The sequence below is a fragment of the Alosa sapidissima genome, chromosome 15, assembly GCF_018492685.1.
Source record: "Alosa sapidissima isolate fAloSap1 chromosome 15, fAloSap1.pri, whole genome shotgun sequence".
In the NCBI taxonomy this organism is placed as follows: Eukaryota; Metazoa; Chordata; class Actinopteri; order Clupeiformes; family Clupeidae; genus Alosa; species Alosa sapidissima.
Genome location: NC_055971.1, coordinates 19,384,060 through 19,409,560, shown reverse-complemented (window position 1 = coordinate 19,409,560; position 25,501 = coordinate 19,384,060). Strand labels below are relative to the sequence as shown.

The 25,501-nt window shown below is 43.4% G+C and overlaps 1 protein-coding gene across 1 annotated transcript in view; it reads left to right on the top strand.

The window, feature by feature from the left end:
- clmpb (CXADR like membrane protein b) overlaps nucleotides 1–10,615 on the top strand; it is a 63,706-nt gene extending 53,091 nt beyond the window's left edge. The window contains exons 4-7 of the mRNA XM_042064256.1: nucleotides 1,834–2,001; nucleotides 3,499–3,615; nucleotides 4,570–4,717; nucleotides 5,928–10,615. Coding sequence (XP_041920190.1) covers nucleotides 1,834–2,001; nucleotides 3,499–3,615; nucleotides 4,570–4,717; nucleotides 5,928–6,270 — 776 coding nt within the window. The 3' untranslated portion in view covers nucleotides 6,271–10,615. The remainder of the gene's footprint in view (nucleotides 1–1,833; nucleotides 2,002–3,498; nucleotides 3,616–4,569; nucleotides 4,718–5,927) is intronic.
- Nucleotides 10,616–25,501: the final 14,886 nt, after the last annotated feature.

The window sequence follows — 25,501 nt, the reverse complement described above, 5'->3', positions numbered from 1 at the left end:
AGTAGAGCTCATTTGAAGGACGTATGGCGTCTGGAGCTGCCAGGAACCGCTCAGAGCTTTACGGAGAGAAGGCTCGCTGGACGCGGACCGCAGGAAGGGGAGAAAAAAAGAATAGTTTATTAACACATGGGAGATTAGCTCATCTAGCTATTATGGGCCCCTTAATGGAATGCTCTGTTAATCTATCCGCACAATCTGACCCTCGTTGTTTTGTCTACGCCTTCCTTTGTCCGCCCGTGAAGACATTTGGGTGAGTTAGCACAGAGGTTTTTACAAATCGCCCCATGCTTCGCGGCGACACTCTCCATTCTAAGGCACGAGCATTTGCATTTTTCTCTCACCATGCAAAGATAATACCTTGGCAGTGGCCCAGTATGTGGTGTCAGTGTCTGTGTATGTGTGTGTATGCGTGTGTGCGTGCTTGTGGGAGTGTGTGTGTGTGTGGCTAGGTCTCGTATTTTGCTGCTTGCTGAGAGAAGTAACTGCTCCTGACAGAGGTGTGAGATAGAATGCTAGAGCCCAACATTTTCCTCCCTACAAATTGCTCAGAGTGTGTGTGTGTGTGTGTGTGTGTGTGTGTGTGTGTGTGTGTGTGTGTGTGTGGAGATGGTGGTGTTGATCGGGGGCATACTATATGTAGGTGTCTATTCCTATTTGTGGGATTGGGATTGTCTGGTGTCAGAAATGCCACTTGCTTTTGCTGTAATGTACTTCAGATTTCTACAGTGGCACAGTCATAACTATTCTCTAGCGAGGACAGAAGAGAATAGATAGAACATAGTAAAATTAAAAAGAATAGAATAGAATAGAATAGAATAGAATAGAATAGAGCCAAACATAACTATAGCTCAAAGGCCAATGCAGTGGTGTTGATAAATAAATATTGTTTCGGCTAAACTGCACCAAATCAGAGGAGAGCCCCGGGGACTGCAGTGTTGAAACGAGTGCAGGTCTGAGAGTGGAGGAGCGGCGACCCTTGACCTCCGCGGTGCAGGCGGGGGCTGCTGCCTGCCACTCCAGCCTTGCCCAGCTGGGCCGCACCCTTTCCCTGATCCCTGTCACTGCTTTTAATGAGTCAGCAAATTCAGTGCCGAGACGAGATGGGGCTCCGCGGCCAAGCTCACGCCCCCGTGACTGCCGATCCCTCTCAAGCCGCACCGGGGGAAAGCTTGAGAGGCCAGCAGGGCCAGGAAAAAGGGCAGAGAAGAAAGCAACACAAATCCAGACCTGTGGATGTCTCTTAGCGTGATTGATTGCTGGTTTGGATCCCCTTTTTGTGGCGCCACAGGAACATAAAGTGTTTTTTCGCCGTGCTTTCAGGCACTCAGGCCGTTAGGAGTGTACTGTATGTGCTGCCAGAGATATTACAATAAAAATGTTGCAGACGTGTCTTTTGTCAGGTATCTTGCATATCTCGTAGATGCTATCGACTTCAACAGTGGTTATGCTTTTTATGGTTTGTCTTGGCAGGGCTAACTGGATTTAGCCTCCAGGCATGTTAAGTGTCCCCTTGTCTGTGTGGAAATGCCTGTGTTGCTCAAGTTGAGGGCGGATGTTTTTTATTTATATTGTCCCCTGGCTGTTGTTGATTTTCTTGTACTACACAAAGCGTCACAGACTCCCTGCTAGATTTTCTTTTTTTTCTCTTCACTGAGTATATATTTTGAGCAATTCCACAGTCAGAAACAAGATGTTGGGTCCAGTCCAAACTCACTCAAGCTTGCATTATTCAAACAAAAGACGATGTACAGAAAACATTCAAGCAACATGCAGTACATAATTCTGTCCCTGCATGTAGTTGTGATCAGGTGTCTGCTTCCTGTCCCCTCTCAGTGAAGCCATCGAAGCCTCGCTGCTGGATGGAGGGTCGCCTGGTGGAGGGCAGTGACGTGAAGCTGAGCTGCAAGTCGTCCGACGGCTCCGACCCCATCTACTACAAATGGGAGCGAGTGCTGGACAAGGGCAAGAGCACCGCCAAGCTTCCCCCCCTGGCTCTAGTGGGTGAGTGCAGAATGTGTTACCAGGATTCGAATGGCGCAAGAGCCTGGTGTAGGCCTACTGGAGTATGAATGGTATGAGGAATGTTGATTTCGACACAATAAATAGTGTTGATTCACTGTGAGTGGACTTTTTTCATATGTGAATAGTAATCAGTTAGTTATCTGTATGAATTGGTGTTATTTGTGATTTGAATGTGTCCAAATGAACAACAGCTATTAAAAATCATAACTGCCATGTTCATGACCTTAAGAAAAAATAGACTTTCATTCTACTCTAATAAAATCACTAATAGTTATGCTAATGCTAGCAACCATCTCCTTGACCAGTTATGTTTACAGCTCATAGGTTTTATAATCTGCAGAAATTAATTATGGGAAAAGTTTAATTGTGAGGCTTAGCCACAGGCCCATAGCACAGTCTTGTCTTTGGGATTCCAGCACCTATTTACTTGATGGTAGTAAGTGTATTAGCAATGGAACATGGCCCGAGCAAAGGCTGAAAATTAACAGCCACCATGAAACAACACCTGTTCGCTCTAATTAGTTTTCATTGGACTATAAAGCACCTCACTGTCCATCATTATTTATCACCCGGGGTTTGGGGTGGGAGCTTGGGGCATTGGTGGATTGAGTCGGGATGGGATGGGAATAGGTGTGGGGGGTGGGGGATGCTGTTACGTTCCTGTCAGTGCCGGATGAGTAAGCGACCCGGCAGATCGTTTAGGCGCATCGCTCTTCCAGACAAACACTCGCGAGCACTCGAGTTCTCCGAGCGCTCTCCGCTCCCTCCTCAATCATGGGAGCGAGGAGGTGGAGGCGGAGAGGAGAGAGAGGGGGGGGGGGGGGTGTTGGATGCTCAGAAGACAGGCCCTGGCGCTTGCGGGCGCGCTGGAAAACATTTGCAGTTCGTCTCCTCTGCTCCCTTTTCCCCCCAAGAGCCATGCATCAGAGTGACACGTACGGCAGGCACGCTCGCTCGCTCGCTCGCTCGGCGACAGACAGCGCTCAGGCGAAATAGACCTGAGTCAGGTGAAGGCTGGCCAGCCTTCTCCGCTCAGCCTTAGCCCCTCACCCGAGAGCAGCCCTCAATTTGACAGAATCACTCCCCGCTCACCACGGACCACAGCCACAACGCCAAGGCATTAGCTCCGAACCAATGACCATAGCTGGACACATGCTGAGTTCAAGAGTATCTCATGAGATGAATAAGAGACAAAACATAGAGTGCTGATTTTTGTAAATAAGGACGACCTAGAGGCTGGATGATCATAATGACTTGCCTACTGATGATTAGACTTCTCCAGAAAAGAAATTGTTGCCCAATATCAGTGGGAATATGCCAGAGCCACATAACAATACTTAGGAACATTGCTCAAAAAGTTGCCCCATGTGTCATCAGCTAAAACCCACACATAGTCAGTACTCATGTATCCCAGGGAGGCTTCGCTATTCATTTCATATCCTCTGATGTCCTCTGTGTTTGTTTCTCTCCTCACAGATCTGAAGAACCCCGAGATTGTGACCCTCAGGAACCTGACCCAAGACAGCTCGGGCTCCTACCGCTGCACGGCCAGCAACGACGTCGGCGAAGAGAACTGCATCATCGAGGTGCATTGTGAGTAGTCGGGGTTACACACCCATCTTCATTAAGAGCTGAGAGTCTCTTCACTCTCTCTGTTTCTCTCTCTCTCTCTTTCTCTCTCGCTCTCTCATTCTGGGATCAGTCGCACACCCTTTCATCCTAATAGAGGATATTAGGGATCAGAGAGGGGGACAGTGATCCAGGATCAGTGGTTTAGAGCACTTCAGGGCATTGGAGCAGCCGGGACAGCGTGATGGATGAATGCAGCTTCCACCGAGCAGCGGAAAAATCTCATTTCTGCCCCCCACACCTCACACACACCTTCCCCTTCTCCTCTCCTCCTTGGCTCTCCTTTACTCTCTTTCCCTCACTCTCTCTCTCTCTCTCCTTTTCTCTTGCTCGCCCCACTCTAACCCAACATCGGGGACTGAGTCCACTCAAAGGGTGGCCATTGGTCATTGCTTTCACTCAAATAGCCATCTCTCAATGTCCCCAGCTAATGGCTTTTGGGAAAGGTACTGTTGGAGAATTTAATGTTCGGAGCGTGGGGGAAAAGGGAGGTTGAGAGTTACATAAAGTGTAGCCGCCCGCCTGCCCGCTAGCTCACTCGCCCCGGTCGGCCCCTTCTCATGCCTTTGATTGTTTGAGTGAGTGTGCTGCCTCGCATGCCCGCCCCCATCCACTACAAATTACAGTGAAAAGCTCCGCACAGAATTATGTCCCAGTACAATCATAACCGATGGCTGCTCCCTGCTGTTAAATTAAATTTCCTCTTCATTCTTTTATTACATATTGCACATTGTGTCATAACTCTGAATAAACCAGACATAGGATACTGTTCTAGTGTTTTAACAGTTCAGCTAGAACCTCTAAGAGGGGTCTCAATGGCCTATTAAAAAGGTTTAACTTAATAATGCGGTGATTATTCTGACATGGTGGATAAAAAGTGTGTTGTGAGCTCTCGTAATCGGCTTGTTTTGGGTGCAGATGTGCAGGGCATCGGCATGGTTGCCGGGGCGGTGGTGGGCACCTTCGGCTCCTTTGGCGTGTTGCTCATCATCCTCATCGTCTGGCTGGTGTGCCGCAAGAAGGAGAAGAAGAAGTACGAGGAGGAGGAGACCCCCAATGAGATCAGGTGAGACTTCTCGCTCGGCCGCCTGGCAGCTCTTCACTGTGGCCGCCCTTCCCTCCCCTCTCTCCCTCTTTCTCTCTCTTTTGCTCTCTCTCTTTCTTTTTACGGCTATTCGTCTCTCTCCCATGATCTTTGCTTCTCCACCCTTTTCTCTCGTACGCTGTCATCTAATAGTCTCTCACCTGAATTCACCTAAAGGAGCACTTAAGATTTAACACTTAGCCGGGTGTCTCTCAGTGGACATTTGTGTGTGTGTGTGTGTGTGTGTGTGTCTGCGTACTGTGCACTTCCATGTGTGAAATGGCTACCACAAGGTCAGCTGCCCCCAATTGCTTCCCTATAATGCCCTCCTTCTCACAGCCCAGGGAACCAATCCCGCTCTCTGGTTCTGCCACCAGCAGCAGATCGGGGCGGTGACGTGAGGCTCAGGGGATTGTGGGATAGTATCTGGAGGGCCACTGCTCATCAGGACCCAGACCACAGCAGCTGAGGCAACCAGCCACATGCTCCGTAATGCGTTTAGTCACCGATCCCCGACGCGTGTGTTAGCACTTCCCGTGTTCCTTGTCACAGTTTAGTGTCCGTGTGAATAATGCAGCTGGGTTGGGGGAGAATGACGCTGGTTTGAATAATGCAGACAGCCAGGCGGGGCCAGGGAGTGGGGGGAATGGCGTTTTTTTACACGGCGACTTTCTGTTTTTGTTGCGTGTTCGTTCGCGTCACCGTGGGGGTCCCACCCGTGCGCCTGCCCAAGCGCCGAGCTCACCTGGATTTCCCAGAATTAAAGAGGGATTAAGTGTGTTGTTTGTAGCGGCTGTTGTTTTGTAGCGCCAGAGCCTGTCGTTGACACGGTCTTGCGACGCAGAACGCAGACCTCAATAAATAATGCATGGCCTATGACGTAAACGCCTATGAGGCTATGCTACAAAATGTTTGCAGGGTAACAGCTGAAGTGATTAAGAGTAGGCAACAGAAGTGATATGAATCCTGCTTATCTGTAACATTCAGCACATACAGTATGTGTGGCCCTACATATGTGAGTAGATGTGCGTGATGAGATGATTTGTGCGATGATGTCTGTGAGAGTGTGGGTGTTTGTATGTTTGCATGTTTTCTTACCTAGGTGTATTCTGCAAGATGATTTCTCTGCCCGTTTCAATTATTCATACATCTCTGTGCTGCTCTGTCCCCACCTGCTCTCTGTCCACCTCAGGGAGGACGCGGAAGCGCCCAAGGCCAAGCTGGTGAAGCCCAACTCGCTGTCGTCCTCACGCTCGGGCAGCTCGCGCTCCGGAGCCTCCTCCACCCAGTCCATGGTACACAACAGCGCCGTCCGTGGGGTCCCCCGCCCCCGCCCGCCCGCCGTGGCCGCCCTCAAGGAGAACGGCCAGCCCCCCGGCTTCCCCCAGTCGCCCCCCACCTACAACCAGGCAGTGTCCAAGACCCCCGAGCCCCCGATCACCCCCAAGTTCAACTCACGGAACATGCCTGGAACGCTGGCGGTGCCTACCGGGGTGATGGTCCCAGCTCAGAGCAAGGCCTTTCAGACTGTCTAGGGAGGACAGTCCTGTCACCTCGCAGCCATGGCAAAACAGTGTAGCCCTCCCATCCCAGGAAAGACAAAAGACTCTCTTCTGAAGAAAGAAAAAAATAGAAAAATAAAGAATAAATGCAACCAAGATGAAAAAGAAAAAAAATCAAAAGATGGGAAAAAAAAAATGATTCAATAATATAAAACAAGAAGTTTAAATGAATGCATACTTTAACAAGGGAAAATACAAAGTGCTTGCCCCCTTCTGAATTATATAAAATGAAAACGGGAAAAAAAGGACTCGAGTCATTTTCATTCTTGTCTCCCCACCCCACCCCAGTCACTGCAAAGGCTGAACTTTTTTCATTTAAAAAAGTTTTTGGGTTTGTTGTTCTCGCTCTCCTTTTTTTGTCGTTTAAACTTTGAAGGAATGGGAAGGAAGCAATGTTATGTGTTGAAGCAGAAAAGATCCTCCAAGTGGCGTTTATTTATTTATCGAATCAAAGGGAGCCGAAGTCAAGAGCAGGTCTACTGCATAAAGCAAGGCAGAGTCACAGCGGTGGGGGTGGTGTATGTGTGTGTGTGTGTGTGTGAAGAGGGTCATAGGGGAGGAGGATGAGGAGATGTAGAAACGACAGCCTTTGCCCCCAGCAGGAGCAGCTAGACTCTGCTCTTCCACCCATTAACCAACCAGAGAAAGAGAAGTGGAGTGGAGAGAAAGAAACACTCTCTGCTCCGATCAGCCAAGCAGCTGAGCCAGCTCCACCATTCCCTGGCCGCGACCTCACCCTCAACCCAGCATACAAACTGGACGCTCCCACCCATTTGGCTTACCCAAGTCTGTTTTTTGGCATCGTCTTTTTTTTTTTTTTTTTTTTTTCTTTACCACTGAGTAGCGAAATGAAAACGTCCACCTGAGACTTTAGCATGTACTTGAGAAAGGTTGCAGGACCTCTGTGGTGTTTCAACAGACATTCGCCCCATACACACTGCTGACTGCGCAGTTACAGGAACGTTTTTATCCATGTTTAGCCTCTGGACAGACATATTGTATACATTCTGTTTGAAAAGTCTTTTGCTGTGCAACATTTTCTTTGTACTGCAGGTTGAAGATTTTGGGCGAAGAGAAAAAGGGATTTTGTTTGATTTATTTAGGCCTGTGTGGGATGGTACTTTTTTAATTTTTTGCAGACCATGTTTATTGAGATGACTGAATGAAGAAGTGCCCGAACTGTTCGAGATGGTTCATGGTTTACTTATATAGCTTTATTTTTTCCTTCATTTTTCAACGGTACTTCAACCAAAATCTGACTGATATGCTATGAATGTGTAACTAAGATGGACACTATATATTTTCTGTTTCTATTTCTTTCTTTCGTTTTTTTTTCTTTTTAAAAATAATATGTAAAGGTAATCCATGATAGTGTTAAGGCACAAAATGACCTTGAATATTAATCTCACAATAATGTGGATGTGTGAATGCGTAGCGAGGGGAATTATGTACAGTGCAATGTGTGTGCACCATGGTACTCTTATGGGGGGTCCCGTGACAATGGGCCACCTCAAGATGGCTGTCTTGTTGTCAGGACGACTCCTCTCTTCCTCAGCCAGACCCTGGCACGAGTCTATACCTGTGTCCCTGAAGATCCCCTGTAAGACCTTGCACAGTGCAGATAGGATACAGAAGTAACTTGAGAGAGAGAGAGGGGGAGGGGTAAAAAAAGAAAAGGTAGAATGACAGCTAGCCTATTTTTGTGTGCCTTTGTATCCCACCCAGCACCAGACATTCAACCCCCCTCAACTGTCCTTTTTGGTTATTTAATTTCCTGTCCTTATCAGGCGGTACACAAACAGATTGCGGAAGTTAAAGCTTTGGCCAGAAGGGTCTCTCTCTCTCTCTGTCTCTCTATCTCTCTTTCTCAAGCCTGAACATCAAATAAGTACATCAAACAAGCCGAGCCAGTGCTGTGAATGCCTCTGCCTGGTCAAGCAGAACAGAGATGGACAGAAAGAGACACATTGAGGAAGAGAGCGGGTCTGTCTTTCAGCTATACAGTCATCTGCAACACATGAATAATGTACATTCTGTAGTCATAATGCTGTTTTATATTGTACATACAGATAGATATACGCACAGGGTGTCCTTTTAATTTAACCGTAGCAGAGGGCAAGTGCTGGTCTGGAATGAGGACATTGAGAGGGGGAAGTCTTCTGAAAAAAGGGGAAGGCTACTGATACGCCCTCTGATTCAGCGAGTTCATTTCTTAGGGTTGTTATTAGTGATGTCATCATAGCTACCCTCATACTAGTAACTTATTAAGTAAGCAACCAATAACGAATCATGTAAAGAGTGAGCTGACCAATCAGAAGAGGTTTTATTTGAAATGCAACACTCTGACTTGAGATGTCTGTGTTTTTTTTTGTTATTGTTCATCTGCTCTGTTTGACTTTATATGCCTTTTTCAAAACAATTTCGTTTCACCAGCAGCAATCTTCACAAGTGACTGTGGTGTGTGTGTATGTGTTTGCGTGCACGTGCAACTGTGTATGGTGTGTGTGTGTGTGTACGTGTTTGTGTGCATGTGCGTCTGTGTGTGTGTGTGTGTGTGTGTGTGCGTGCGTGTTTGTGTGTCTGTGTACGTTGTTTGTGTGCATGTGCGTCTGTGTGTGTGTGTGTGTGTCAGTGTGTGTGGGGCGGAGCTGTCCATAACTCATACACAGCCTACTCTGTGGAAACCAATCGCATGCATTCCAGTCTGTGGTGGTGGTGTGTTTCAATATAGCAGTGCTCTGTTCTTTCCATGATTTAACTGTCTCCCACAGCTACAGTCTGTAATTGCGTATTTCACTTCCCGACAGACACACACTCTCATTTACACACACATGCACTCTCTCTCTCTCTCTTTCACACCCACCACAAACATAAACATGCACTCCCTCCATTCCTGACAGGCGTCACCCTGTTGGTCCTCTTTTCCTTCAGAATAAACGTGATGGATGGAATGTCGCAAAGGTTTAAGAGTGAGTGATAGTCGCCGTCTCCTGACGGGAGCACAAAGGAGGCCTTGTCCCCCGGACAGAGCCCTCGGAGACGAGCCCCGTCTTAGCCCCCGCCGTCCAAACAAGGGGAAACCTGTATAAACAGAAGAGCAAAGCAGGGACAGGCCAGGAGTGGAGCGTAAGCACTCCATCCCCAGTTAAGGGTGCGCCAGGGCCAGGCCAGCTCTCCAAGGCGTGCAGGGCCCCTGGTGCTTGTCTGACAGTCTTAGAGAGAGAGAGAGAGAGAGAGAGAGGGGGAAGAAAAAGAGTGAAAGAATGCTTGTGTTTCAGCTTTTTTCCCCCCCTCCTCTCCTCCCCCTCCGTCCTTCGACGGTTCGTTGAACGTCTTCAGGCAAGCAGCAGTCTCAGGTGGCATATTCGCTCATTTATGAGCCCTCGATCGCTTCTCTGGCCATCTGCAGCAGGCAAACCGGTGCGGTTTTTCACACAATTAATCTTTTTGGGGGTGGGGGGGGTGGGGGGATGTCGGAGCACCATGGAGATTTCAAATGTGATGTTTTTTCAACCTCTTGTCTACTTTCCACTTTACTGCTGCCAGTGTTTCAAGTGGTACTTTGCATCACTTTGAAGACCTCTTCTTACGAATACAAAACAAAAACAGAAAGCTGCTGAAGTTCTTTGTTCAATCAGTATGTTTGATTACAAAAAAAAAAAAAAAACAATCCTATGTAGCCACATTATTCTTTTGGGAATTGTTTTTGTTGGCCACTGCATTCTGGTACGGTTTTAATGATTCCGGATTGAATCCTCTGCCTCTACAGAAAGACCGAATGTGTATCATAAGGAAAGTAAGTTGGAAATGGGGAAGCCCTTCCAGCAGTTAAGCAGTGATTGCTGCATGTCTACAGTGATTGAGCAGACATTGGGAATGCTTTGCTTTGGTGTTTATACCTGTATTCTGCTAAAAAACCCTATAACTGTAAATATATTATGGGCAGTTGTTGCAATCATAGTTTATTTCTCCACTTTCATTTTTTTCTTGTCAGGCTCAAATGGTATGATTCTAGGTACCATGCTATGTTAAGTTACAGTATGAGCACTTTTTTGTTTTGGTTTAAATTGTTTGGTCAAACTCATCTGGAGATTTGGATGGAGAATCTACTTTTCACAGTGAATTTAAGGGAAACACAAACTACCATTATTATTATTTTTCTTTCACTATTAATTCCCTTTTGTTTTTGTAACCTGTATGTTTGTTTGAAGAAAATCCATCCATGTAAATATGTCATTCACAAGTAAAAAATGTATATTTTTACGGATTCTGAGTTATTACGACTTCATTTGCAAATAAAATATCCAATGACAAGTTATCTGGCTTGGTACTGTTTCATTCAGATGCACAAATACTTATTTGGGATTGATACAACATTTAGTGGTAGTCTGTCTGCTGGTTTGGAATGGCAATGATCCAAGCATTTCTAAACTAGTCAGTTTTCTATGTTGGTCTCAAATTCTCAGCACAGCTTAAAATCCATTGACATAATATAAGCATATAAACTTATTTTTTCTTGACATACACTAATATATTCTATATTTTACACAACCACTGTTTGACACTAAAGATTTCAATTATTCGGTGTATAAACCCTGTTTAATTTTAAATGGTCCACTATTCATAGTCACTGTCATGCATAATATATATAACAATTTTATGGGAAGATTTTGGCAGTCGTCATTGATATTCCTGTCTCTGCTATTGATTTCAGTCTATAACTCTTTCAGAAATGTCACATACCAAAAATAGTTCTAACATTACCTCATTTAAAAGTATCATGTAACACAAGTTTGGATATTTATCGATCTGTTAATTTCATAACATATTAGGTTTGAGCAGATTCATTAAATACAAACTCAAAAGTTTTCTCACAGCATGCCATCCACACCTCATGACAGCAATCTCAGGATTAACAGTGAGCTGGTCGAAGAAAAAGGGAAAAGTAGTTTGTAGGTGTTTAGTGAAACACCTTTGGAGTTTCAAAATTACCTTGTCCTTTCCTTGAAAAGAAAACAAAATCAATAACACAGTGGGCTGGCCAGTGTGCGGACACAAACTAAAAGAAATACAAGCTAAATGTTCCAGCTGGCTTTTGCAGGCAACATGCACTAAAGCATATGACAAGAGAGTCAAAGAACATTTCTTTATTATGGCCAGTTCTATGAGATGACTAACTCAGCAGTGTGTTTGGCACAGAGTCCTTGTTCTCTCACTTTGTATAAATTTATCAAAGGTACCGGTATTATGGAGATAAATTATGCTCGGAAATCGAGCACGAGTTGTCTTTGCGTCTGTGGTATCTTATAAAAGTGTGCCCCCTAGTGTTAGTGATCCCTAGGAAAGGGGAAAAGAACACTTTTAATGGATTAACAGTCTGCTTGTAAACTCAGCTAAATAAGACATTGAATATTGACTGATGACTTTACTGTATATTCATTACACACAATGAATCTGCACTATGTTTCTGTAAAGCACAATTGAATGACCCCTGTGTTTGAAATGTGCTATATAAATAAACTTGACTTGACTAGAGAGAGAGATTATATTACATTGTGTATACCGGTACTACTGTGTATAAGACTGAAAGTAACTAAAAATAGGCACCCTTCATGAATGTACTATTAGATAAGGATGGAAAGATATTCCTATTATTTCCATGCAAGTAAATCCACATTTCAACATTTCTTGCATTCTGTGCCATTTAATTCTGTACTGATTTACATGTCAGACCATCCAAATTGTGAGCAAATGCAATAAAATCCCTGTATCTACACAAAACATTTTAGGAGGTTTGTCTTTTCATAATGCCTCGGAGACCATTTGCGATCCATCCATCATAATACAATTATAAGCTTTATTATGCAACACCTTACCTTGTGGGTGACCTTCAAGGGAAGCAACAACCTAGGGTCAGTTTTTGGATGATAACATTAGAGAGTGAAATGATGTCAATTGGTGCAGTTTTGAGTGAGACAGAATAGGCATTTACAACTGAACTGAAATAGACCTACGGTTGTTGTTCAACCTGAGTCCCTTTAGGCTTTAAAATGGTACACTGAAAGGTTATCGTTAAAAGCTGAAACTTGTCTGATTTGCATTGAGGCTTTGCTCAGTTACAACCCTGCATCTAACCGATCCCTTAGAAAGAAAGGTGTAATTAGCTATTAAAGCGAGTAACAAGAAAACTATTTTTTTATTAACAACTGATTACTACTATACAGAGAAGTAAACTTCATTCTTTCATGGTTCCCGAAAAACGCATAGCACTTTTTTTTCTGTCTTCTGTGGTGATTCTCAGTGGATAATGAACAGTGCGCCATGGCCCACATTTAAAAGTAGATTTCACTGTCTGACGAACACACTAATTACAGAGCCACCATAAAGTCAAGCGGAGAGGTTAATAAGATGCTATTTTTAACAGGTGCTTGACATTATCCACTTTAAAATACACATGGAGACATCAGACATTATTCCACTTGGTAGATGCTCAATTGCCTCAGATTTACATCTTATTAGGGCTGTAAAGCTTTGGCAGTGAAGCAAAGGAGTAAGGACACCTTTTTTTAACTCAATCTTTGTTAGAGAGAGATGTGATAGCAATAATTTTACGGTTACAATTATTAATAATTTAATTTCTAGACTAGTTTCAGTTGGCCATGTGGCCCTTCTTGGTTTAAAACAAAGACACCCTCCCCTCTCCCAATGAAATGCTAATGTACTGGTTCTAAGGGCTATCAGGTCCACAATACAAATGATGTTACCTTGATATAATGTATCCATGTGTCATGAAATGTAAATATATTCATGTTTGGTATCATTGTAATAGTCTCAGTACAATGATGTAATGATTGTTTGGAACATTCAGTACAATGATTGTGAGAATGTTTGGAACATTCTATAAGTGATATTTCTGATATATATGATAATCTCTCCTCATGCTATTCTGATAAGAATGGATAGGTGTGAAGTAGGTGTGTGAGTAGGTGTGTCTGATGCCAACTGGAGAACCAATCATGTGGGTTTGTTTTGGCGCCATTTCTTTCTTTGTTTAACCCATACAAAAGTGATTAACTTGCAATGTTTGTCAGACTAAGATTAGAAGGATGGGGAACTGAAGAAGAGAGAGGGTGATCCAACAGAGGCCATGGCCTTGCCTAGGCTACATAGACCATAGACCATTTTTTGTACCCTCTCTGCTTGTAACAGAATAAACCTGATTCCTGAGTTTTCTTAAGTTTGCCAGTCTAAGATTAATATTAAGTAATTATTCACCACAATTGACCTGTCGCTAAGCGCCACCCTTAGAACGCTTATGAGCCAATGACAGTCCAGCCTCAACGGGACTCGGACATCAGCTCGGACAACTCCATAGGAAACAACAGGGAGAAGGCATAACATGACAAATTAATGGTTATTTATGGAGTTTATTAATTTAAAAAAAACCCGACGTATAACCATGTTCAAACGCTTTGCATGGGGGACGTGTAATACTGATAGCCGGTACCCCGAGAGGCTAGAAAACGGGGTATATTTTCACCAACAGTAGCCTACAGGACGTCTCTCGCGTTTGCAACAGCTCGACGTAATGTAGGCTACTAAGCCAACAACGTGGGCACAGGTTCCCTGTTAAATCCCAAGATGAAAATGCTCATTAACCAACTACTATATTCTTACTACATCAAATATTAATGTAACCTAGCATATTTTAGTATCAATCTTCCACTAGCTAGCTAACATTAACGTCAGTGGTTTTTGCACGGTGATTTGCACGGCTACTCGCCACAACTGCTTGTCACCTTGTTTGTATTCTAACGTTTTGAATACACCCCTCCATAGCATAATTAAGTCCATTTTAATAGCTTCTGGAGGAAAGCAAATTCTTTTATCGATCCTCAAAGCCTGCTTTCATATACTGTCAGCTGCCATTGTCCACAATGTATTTCTAATCAAGTCTGGTTTGTTTGTCCGAGTTTTCACGCGGTAACAATGGGGGGCGGGGCTTAGCGACAGGTCAACTACTTTCAGATGTTGTATCATTGCCTAGCCAATGTTGTTTCCAAGAACAACACCATAATAATGCTAGATCTTTAAAGGTGTAATATTGAGATGTTGTTTCAAAAATACATTCAACAATGATGCACTGATGAAGGCGCATGTGAAACCGAAGGCTTTTCATTATGACCGCCGCGCAACGAAGCGGCGGTCATATAGGTTTAGTCAGATTTATGTCCAAATTTCCGTCAAGGATTCCCGGGACACTGTAAGACCGGGGTACACGAAACTTGGTGGGCATGTAACCCCACATGGATAGCATGGAACCTCCTTTTTTCGTTTTGATCTGTAGCCCCCCCCCCCCCCCCCCCCGCTGGACTGGACCCCCCGAAAGGAGGGTAGGACAGACACAGTTTTCTGTGAATATCTCGAGAACCGTAGGGTTTAGGAGGACCATTTTTTTTTGTATGTTGATCTCAAAGGGCCATGTCAACCCATTCCATAACCACTCATTTCATGTATAGCGCCACCTAGTTAAACACAAAAAAGTAAAAATGAGGTGTTGTAATCGCAGGTATCTGTGACCTAACATAGTCAAAACTGTACGAAATTGGAAGTGTAGGATCATTATAACACCCTCTGAATGCACGCCAAGTTTCGTGGAATTCCGTTCATGGGGGGCCACACAATAAATTAATTTATGCTACTATACACCAACTGGCCTGTAGGTGGCCGGAGACAGTTTTCTGTGAATATCTCGAGAACCGTAGGGCCTAGGAGGTCCACCTTTTTTTGTATGTTGGTCTTAAGGGGGCATGTCAACCTATCCCATTACCACTTATTTCATGTATATCGCCACCTAGTTAAAAATTAAAAAGCAAAACATTAGGTGTTTTCGTTCATGGGGGGCCTTACAATAAAATAATTTATGTGTACATTTAGTGACCGTACACCAACAAGGATTCCCGGGACACTGAAAGACTGGGATACACGAAACTTGGTGGGCATGTAACCCCACATGGATAGCATGGAACCATCACTTTTCATTTTGATCTGTAGCCCCCCCGCTGGACTGGACCTCTGAAAGGAGGGTAGGGCAGACACAGTTTTCTGTGAATATCTTGAGAACCGTAGGGCCTAGGATGACCAATTTTTTGCGTATGTTTGCCTCCAGGGGTCATTCTATATGCACACATGTGCATAAACAGATACACACGCACACACATACATTCACAGTAATCCTACGTATGACACATACTCACACAGTAGACATATATACGCATGCATGCACATGCACACACACAAGCACATAAACAGGCAAACACACAAGCACATGCACATGCACATGCACGCACACACACCCACCCACACACCCACACACACATAAACATAAACATGTACACGCACACATGCACACAATTCAAGAATTTCTCAGAATTATGAAAAGGGAAGATGGGGGTGGGGTTTTATAAAATGTATATTACATGTGAAATCTATGAACTAATCATGTTTTGGTACTTGTTGTCTAGCAGATACCAGTGAGAATTGAGTGTGCATAATGCAATTCAGTGAGACAGTTAGAATCATATATGCCTTTCAGCGTGACTTATTTTTGTGGAAAACATGTGCTGGACTGGGCGGCGGTCATATTTTGTACCGCTCTGCGGTACATCTAGTTATTTCTTCAGAATTACATCATTATAGCTTTAGAATCGTCCTCCTTTTGATGTGAAAGGCTTACATAGCCTAGGCTACTGCAAACTTAAAGAGCAGCCGTACCTACTGTACCAAGGCTGTATCCATGGAGTCAACATGGCATCAATTCCTGCCATTCTAATATATGTACAAATTCATGAACACATGGGGTGATATGTGTATGTTTTCTTTTAAACAATAATGTATATAATATAGTTTTTTCTCATTTTCATGTGCCATTCTACTGTATCTTATGCCATTGATGGTTGAACAAATTATAACCACGACCAGGGTTGGGTCAGATTACTTTGAAATGTAATCCATTACTGACTACAAATTACATGGCAATTTGTAATCAGTAACGTAATCAGTTGGATTACCAAAAATCATGTAACGTAATCTGATTACTTTAGGATTACTTTTAGATTACTTCAATAAATATGTCCCTTAAGTAAAAGACACCACCACTAAATTGATGAAAGAATTATCATTCTATATTTCTATTTATTATTTCATTACATCTAAGAAATCTCTTTGCTCTGACTAAAGCATTCCTGTGTGAATTAACTGATCTTTTCCTCCAAAAATCTTAAAGTAGCCCCTTGTTTTAGTGTTACCATTTACTTTGAGGTCACCAGGTCCCATTGTCTGAAAAACACCCAAAAGTAATACATTTCTATAGCTATTATCCACTTTGGGGGTGGTGTTTTGGTGGTTGAAATTTTTACCCCATCCCAAAATTGATCACTTAGTCATCATGGATGTGATCATGGATCACTATTCTCCAAACATGCACAACTCAGCTTAACCTTTATAAGGGCACACCTGGACAATGAATTTAGCTTTCACTGGATTTTTTTGACCCAGGGACATGGCCTGAGATTGAATGACACCATGTACATTTCAATCGTGGGAGTGAGAAAATTATTCCTTTGGGATGTTTTTCAACCAGGGGGACCTGCTGACTTTCTCAAAGTAAACGGTAACACTAAAACAAGAGGCTACGTTAAAGTGCCCATATTATGACTATTTTTCAACAAGTTAAATAGGTCTATGAGTTCCAGAAAACATGTTTCTGAAGTTGTTTGCTGGAAATAGCTTGTAGGAAAAGATTCGTACCTACCTCTATTACACTCTTTTTCAGTCCCTGTCAAAGTGTGCTGTTTCTGCTGCTCATTACATATTAATGAGCTGCTGCTTACTTACCCACGCCCCACTCCATTACCCAACAACTACTGTGCAAAGGTTTAAGCTTGTATCTACATTATTTTCTGAGATTTGTAGGCTTAAAAAACAGTTGAACTCGTATGCTTGGTGTGGAGAGGTGGGGTGTTGATTATGCAACCTCTGAAACACGCCAATCCCCTAACATCTACTACACCTTCGTTTTACATAGTATAGCCCGTAGCTAACACTTAGCCTACCATAATCTCTATGCAAAACGGTTAGCTTGCTAGCTAGCTATCTAACTGAAACTTCAGTAGCCTACAACATAAGCTTAGCTATCTCACCTAGTTGTAGGAAATATGTAAGTGATGGAATTAGAATGAATCCCATGAACAAACAGATAACTCTTACACCAACCTTATTTTGTGCCTTTTATTCACGTTTGTTCAACGATTTAGTAGCCTAAGTATAAATCCTTTTCCCTGCCCACTTCGATGCAGCTCCATATAGGTTTCCATTATATTCACGTAACGTAATTGTCCTAAAAGGAGGTGGTGGGTGGGAATATTGAAATGTTTTTTTTTTCAAGTTTGTATGCGTGTGGAAGCACCAGAGACACACAATAACACATCAAATCCCAGAAAGAGTGATTTTTTCATAATATGGGCACTTTAAGATTAGGAGGAAAATATCAGGCAGTGTGCCGAGAGATCTGCACCAATAGTAAATAAGTTAGTATGTAAGTATAGATACTCTTTTGATCCCGTGAGGGAAATTTGGTCTCCCAATCCGTGAATTAGTGAAGCACACAGAGCACACAGTCAACACACAGTGAGATGAAGCACACAATGAGCACACAGTGAGGTGAAGCACACACCAACCCGGAGCAGTGAGGGGTTAGGTGCCTTACTCAAAGGCACTTCAGCCGTGGATGTGGGCATGGGAGAGCAGTACTCAACCACTTCCCCCGCCCACATTTTTTCTACTGGTCGGGGATCGAACCGGCAAGCCCGAAGCTTGTCAAATTAAAAGATAGCTAGGCTATCATAAAAAAGTTTGCATGATAAAATGTAATCAGGCAATCCCCAACAATGTAACTGTAATCTGATTACACAATTTTTTTTATTGTAATCTGGGCTGATTATAGTTACTTGATTTTTGTAATCTGATTACATAATCCAGATTACATGTAATCCGTTACTACCCAACCCTGACCACGACTATAATCATATGCACATATGTGCATTCATTGGTATAAAAAATAAGTCCAGATATTGTGGCAAAGTATCAAATATGTTTGCATGATCACATAAGATCATGTATGACCCCCTTGTAGTAGCTAGTAGCATTACCCAGTTAGTTAAATAGCAATTAAAATAGTTAAATAGTTACCCATAGCACTGATCAAATGCAGCAGGAGACGAAGGGCACCTGGGCGGAGACAGAAGGCAGTGCGTAATTTTCTCAGAAATAATGACCAATCTGTACACCTACTTTTATCAATTGCTATTTCATAATTCCATGGTATTCTACAACTTTCACATACAGTAAGCGATGGCTCAAGAGCAGCTTATTGTGCTGTGGATCAAACAATGCCGTGTGCTTGACTGACATCTCCCAAATTTCATCCCAGACCGTTGTGCACACGCACCTCTGTTGCCCCCCCAACGCATCCCCGACAGGATAGCGAGGGAGGGGATGTGTAGCCTACCCGTACACCTGCCAACCTACCGACTATGCTATGCAATGTAGCCTACTTAGAATATGTCCATTCGATCTCAACATTAAAATGGGATACGTAGCCTACCTACAAACGGTGCAGGGAATACGTGTCAGAAATGCCAAATTAATGAAAGCCTGATGGCAAAAGGACTACTGTAGCTCAAGAAAACATACCGTTACCGCATAAGTTTTGCTGAGGAGCATCCACGCCTGTGCCGTAGGAATGGCTTTTGGACATCTCATTCCACAGCTCAAACTGGAGGAGCCTGCAGAGGACAGTCTGCTCAAGAGTCTTTCCTTTCGACCTTTCCAGCAGTTCCAGCACCAGCGCGGGAAAGCGAGCTCCCCCGGAAATGTCAGAAAGCAACATTCGTAAGTAGCCCAGATTTTGGTCTGACGTTAATGAGAAGGGGGAAAAAACGGAGGATAAGCTCTTTCGTTAGAGCTACTAACACATAAGTACACATAATATTCAGTTCCTCACAGTGTCACCTTGTTTAATATTACTCACAAGTTGTTGGACCGCCATCCAAATAAATAAATAAATACATAAATAAATAGGTATAGGAGTGCAAGCCAGCCAGCACACAAATTAGTAGGCTAGTTTGCAAGTCCTTGCATTTGCCTCTGAAATTGTTGCCGAAAACTTTAGTTGGAGCAACTTTGCTGCAAGTTTTAGATTGTTGTCTCAGTCAATTGTTGTGCCTGTAATATACTGTGGTAATAAAATGTTTCTGTGGATGATCAGCAGAATCCATTTATCATAGTCATTTTAATTTTGTCTTGATAAGTGTTCTGTTGTTGTACATTATTTCAGCATAGTCGTTGGGTAATAAAGAAGTTTACAATGAAGTATCAGACTCTAGTAGGTTGTCTGATACATCACCATGTGGTACATCAAACACTGCACATAATGTGGGACATACTTCTAGGGGAATACTAGGTACCCCTTATAAAATTACCCATTGGTGCACAATCACATCATTTATTTTTCTAAAACAGTTTGGACCACTTCTCAGTATAAGCTCATTTGCAGACAAATTTCATCACACTGATGTCCAGTCTCCAAAATGACATTTAGGGATTGATCCAGCACCAAGTCTCACGTGTATGATCTGCTTTTAAATTGTCCCCTTTTGCTGACAGGCTCTCTGGGTTATTGATTTTTTTTATTCAGGTCTTGACACTGGATTTGATCCGACATTATAATTAGAAGTGACATTCGTTCTACTTGGAGATATGTGATATGGTTGCCTGCCTACAGAAAAAGCCATAACTGGAGAGCTTTCCTCCTCCATCCCCCCCCCCCCCCCCCCCAACCCAACCCCCCCCAACCCAACCAATACAACACAAATGGATTCATTCAACTGACAGTAAATCTCTTGGACGACTGCAGCAGCCATGTTTGAGTTCATAAAGGAGTCCTGCTCTCTCTCTCTCTGTCTCTGTCTCTCTCTCTCTCTCTCTCTCTGGGTTAGACATCTCATATTAAACAGACCTTTTCTTACTTTGCTTGCATTTCTCCACCAAGTATCTGGGTATGGGTTAAACTGAAGGTCATTGGAAAGTCCCATATCCCAGTCTACAGTACATTCAGCTTGTCCCCATTTCCTTGGTGTCAGTGGCGTCGAGATCGCTCAGTGAAATGAGAGACATCTGTGTGAATCAGACATGTAGCACAACGAAAAAAGTAGTGTGATATTCAAACCACACTTAATTTCCCCAACAGCAGAGCTATTTGGCAATGGCACATAACATCAACAACTCTGATGGTGCATTTTAGAGCCCCTCCCACCTTTTAAATGATTGCTGCTGTTACTCAAACTTTCTTAATTACTTGAAACAGCCTGAGTGCTTGTGGGTTTAAATTTGCTTTGAATGCTTTTACTCTCCTAGTGCTGCATTAGAGGGCTCTTAGTCAGCTCAGCCGACAACAACGATTCACTTAGACTCAGCGCGAGAAAAAAAAAAAAAGAAAGTCTGACCCTAATACCAACTCAACGACACCTCAGAGAAGCTCAGCAGACACAGCACAAGACAAGGCAATGACTGTGTCAGAGAGGGAGAGGGAGAGGAGAGGGCATTTAGAGGAGAGGTGGTGTTAAACTTGGGGTGTATGTCTTAAGAGGGAGGGGAACAAAGCAGAGAATTAGGGCCCACAGCGAGTGTGTTGAGTGTTCTTGAAAGTTCACTAAGAATTATGGAGGCCCTTAAAATTGCATGGCATCTTCAAACTTTCATGCTATTGTAAAGTTGATAGAAGCACTCCACCAGAAAATATATAATAGCAATGGAATTCATATTATTACTATTATTATTATTATCATTATTATTATATCCTTTATTGTGTGGTTTGGAGATATAAGCTTTACTCATTGGTGTCGTAAACCCTACTCTCTGGAGTTGATCTGCATAATTGTCCTCGCATCAGATCAGTAACAGTGTTCGGATGCCAAAGTGAGTGAGATGCAGGGAACGTTAACTGTGTGGGAGTGAGAAAGGCGTTGACTAAAGACTGCAATTACGCTGAAACTATGGCTCACCCTTCGAGCTTTGTTCTAAGAAGGACTGCATGGTATGTGTGTGACCTTCTTAGTAAGTGTGACAAATTGTAATACCTGGTCAGCTGTTGGCATCATTGAGCGGATTTATGGCCTTTTAGGGAATATCAGTCACATACACACCAGGGACCAGATGAAGGTCAGTGTGTGTGTGTGTGTGTCTTTCTGTCTATCTGTCTGTCTGTTTGTCTTTCTCCTCAAGTAGGTTGGATCCTGGAGGCATCTCTCAAATATAGCAATTTGCATTTGTGTGTGGGGTTGTAGGGTTTTTGTGTGTGTGTGTGTGTGTGTGTGTCTTTCTGTCTATCTTTCTCCTCAAGTAGGTTGGATCCTGGAGGCATCTCTCAAATATAGCAATTTGCATTTGTGTGTGGGGTTGTAGGGTTTGTGTGTGTGTGTGTGTGTGTGTGTGTGGGTGGGAATATAAGTATATATTACATTACATTTGGCTGACACATTTTTAATATATACTCTTTTGATCCTGTGAGGGAAATTTGGTCTCTGCATTTATCCCAATCCGTGAATTAGAAACACACTCAGCACACAGTGAGGTGAAGCACACACTATTCCCGGGACAGTGAGCTGCCTGCAACAACAGCAGCGCTCGGGGAGCAGTGAGGGGTTAGGTGCCTTGCTCAAGGGCACTTCAGCCATGCCTACTGGTCGGGGTTCGAACCAGCAACCCTCCGGTTACAAGTCTGAAGCGCTAACCAGTAGGCCACAGCTGCCCCAAATGTGGATGTGTGTGGGAGAGAGCAAGTTTGTGAGAGAGTTTGGAAGTTTTCCCAAGTTCACATGTACTCTGTATAGGTTCTCTAAGCACAGTTGGGTGACGTCACTTATGTTGATGTTTGAAGTATTATCAAATAAAACAGAGAGATAGCTCACCCCTCCCTCCCACTCCCTCCTGTGCAACTGAAACTGTCATGAATGCGCATGCGATTGGCTGGAACGTAGTCTGTTATGTTTCATGGACCAGGCTGGACCAGGCTGTTTTTGTTGCGTTTTTTGGAGCCTGGGCTGTCCACAGAGGCCGTGGGTTTTTTTTACAGCGTATTCAGGGGACAGGCAACTAGCGGATCGTGAGGAGATGTTTGCAAAACATTTTCTAGCCTAGTAACAAGACTTCCAGAACCTTTAAAGAATTGTCTCTTGAGAGTGTGAGGGCACTGACAACATATGAGTAGAAAACGTGGTGATAAAAGGGGGGAGGGGTGGTAAACTGCTTGGCTTGTCGAAATATTTACTTGACCAATTACTTTTTCTATTTTAAGCTACGCGATTGGGGACTATCTTCCTACCTTCTTTTGTGTGTGTGCGTGTGAGTGTGTGTGTGTGTGTGTGTGTGTGTGTGTGTGTGTGTGCATGTGTGTGGTGCAGTCACCCTGCCGCAGGCTTAGGGATGTGAAGGACACTACTGAACAGTGCGATATGGCAGGAAACGGACTGGCAAACCTCAAATGTCCTCAGTATTCATGAAAGCAGCCTCGTCCCCAGATAATTTCTAATCCCAGCCAATCGTATTAATCCTTCTTTGTGCACACTGTGACGCTGTACCCCTTGCAGCCGAGCACTAGAGGCATTTTTTTTATCACACAGTCGTCACTCCTTAGTCTTTTTTTCTTTTTTTGCTTTTGACCTCATTTTTAGCCCGACCCTTTTTTCTTTCTTCACTTAGGCTGTTAACTTACTTAATCTGTTTCTTTGGGGAGGACATTTTGTTAGGACAGGACTAAAATAATCTTCATTTTCTGTTTTCAGACCGGCATAAGCCCTGCTATGTGTAAATGGGAGCAGTTGGTACTGGGCAGTCTTATTGTCTGTCTGTCTGTCTGTGTGTGTGTGTGTGTGTGTGTGTGTTTTAATGTGACAGAAAAGGTAATTGAGAAAGAAATAGAGAGGGGACACCGTATCAAGTTGTACTACACTAGCAGTCATTCTGTCCATTCCTCTGTGTGTACCTGTGTGTTTCATATAATCAGTGAGCCAGGGTCTGGATATTCAGTTGGTTGTAGTGCCTTAAAGACATAATTACGTTGCCAATTAATGACAGAGGTCAAATGTCTTCCCAGTCCCCTCTCTACCACTGCTCCTCCTCAGTCCAAAGCTGATGGAAATAAAAATCACTGTATACCAGAAACCTGCTGTTCAGAACCCACAGGCCTTAGGCTAGAGTCAGTCCATCATTTTCACTGTGTGAATAGTTCTCCCTGGTTTAATATAAAAACCTGCCCTGTAGTGCTCTGATCCATCAAACCCATGTTATTTAAATATACAGTATGACGGAGTCAGTAGAAGATTTTTTTTAGGTGATTGGTTGGCTGTCTTGGAGATTACTTACACATGCCATCTCTCCATTTATATTATTTTCCTACAATGAGACTGATTCATTATTTAAGATATTTATAAAATATATTTATAAGTTCAACCTCTTCTAGAGGAGATTTGAACAGTAGTGTCAGGGAAATTATGTCAAATCTATTGTAGTTGCTGTGCCCCCATAGAATCCTACTTTACTGAAGGAACCTAGCTTGGCTAGCGCCACCACTTCTCAATGAGACGAGAAAAAATGCCCAGATCCGTTTATTGGGTGCCACGGATGTCTATCAAATGCGTCTGTGCATAGCTCATCATCGTCTTGCTTTCCCCCTTGTTCTGTGATTGGTCCCCTATCTCAGAATAGAGATAGAGAATTTGCTCCATGGTCTCCAGGCTGCCTTAGCAGCGTGAATCAAATCGCGCGCAAGGAACACCCAGGCTAGAAGGAACCTATAATCAGGAATTAAATCATGCAGATGGATAAAGAGGCAAATTATCTAAGAACCGTGTTATTATTTGTTTGATTGAAATTGCTATTATATGTTGTGCTCTTAATGATCAACGTGCATAAAGGAGTAGAATGGTTTCAGTCCATCACTTCTAGATATAACCGCCATACTGAGCATAGTAGTGGCCTACAGTATGTACTCGAAATGACTGGATATAGCTGTCACTGTAGGCCATATTTACTGAATTTGTTACTTGATTTTGGTTTATTGCCATAGTTTATAGACTATCAAATTAGTTAATAACTATCAAATTAATTCAGTATTTTCGGAATACAAATTATTCTTGACTATAAACAGACTGACTTTTAATAAGTGTCACCAGTCGGCGCTTCAAGTGATGTTGCAGCTTTTTAGTTCTGCTCCGCTATCAGGCAGTCGTCATCTATCTGACAGGCCTGCTCTGCTTAGCGGCAAACTGCATTGAAAAGCAGCCATATGGCAGGCATCACGTTACAGGGCTTCAGGTCCGTATGAATAAACAATTATGATAATGCTGCACACTTACAGTCAATTATCATGGCATCTTTCGGGCAGGCCCTGGTTTGATTGCTGCGTATTTGATCAGCACCTGGAACACATGTTCTGTCGTGTAATGCTGGCAGACAGCAGGGGCGCGGCTGCCAGTTGTGTTTGCTTGTCAGAAATGTCTCTTGGACATCTCCGTTAGTGGAGGTTACAATGCAGTCATTACCTGCCAATAAGCCCTCAGGCCCTAGGTTGTAATGCAGTCGCTACAGTACGTACCTGCCAATAATCACACAATTTTTTTTGTACCTGGAATCACTGTCTTGCAATGTCTCAACACTTTGTGTACCCATAACCATTACCTCAACAGCTAGGTCAAACTGTATTGATTTCTGATTGAATGAGGCATTCCATGAGTGGCGATATCTCAGGACATCCCCCCTCATACTCTTCACCGCTAGTAATAGCTTCACATTTTGCACTGAATAATTCAGCGCCTGGTGACTAGGGATGTCCCGATCCGATCGGATCGGCCGCCGATATTAGCAAAAAATGCATATCAATATGGGATCGGCCTGCACGGGAAAATCACGATCCAGTTTGTTTTCAAAACTCCGGTCCCACTCATTACTCCGGCTAATCAGCTAAATTTCGGTGTGTGGAAACACACCGTAACGAATGTTATCTCCGCAATTTAAGATTGCTTGTGTAATGTATAGACACAGCACGCACTTTCATTTCCCTATTTTTACAATCGGCTAGCCTAACAAA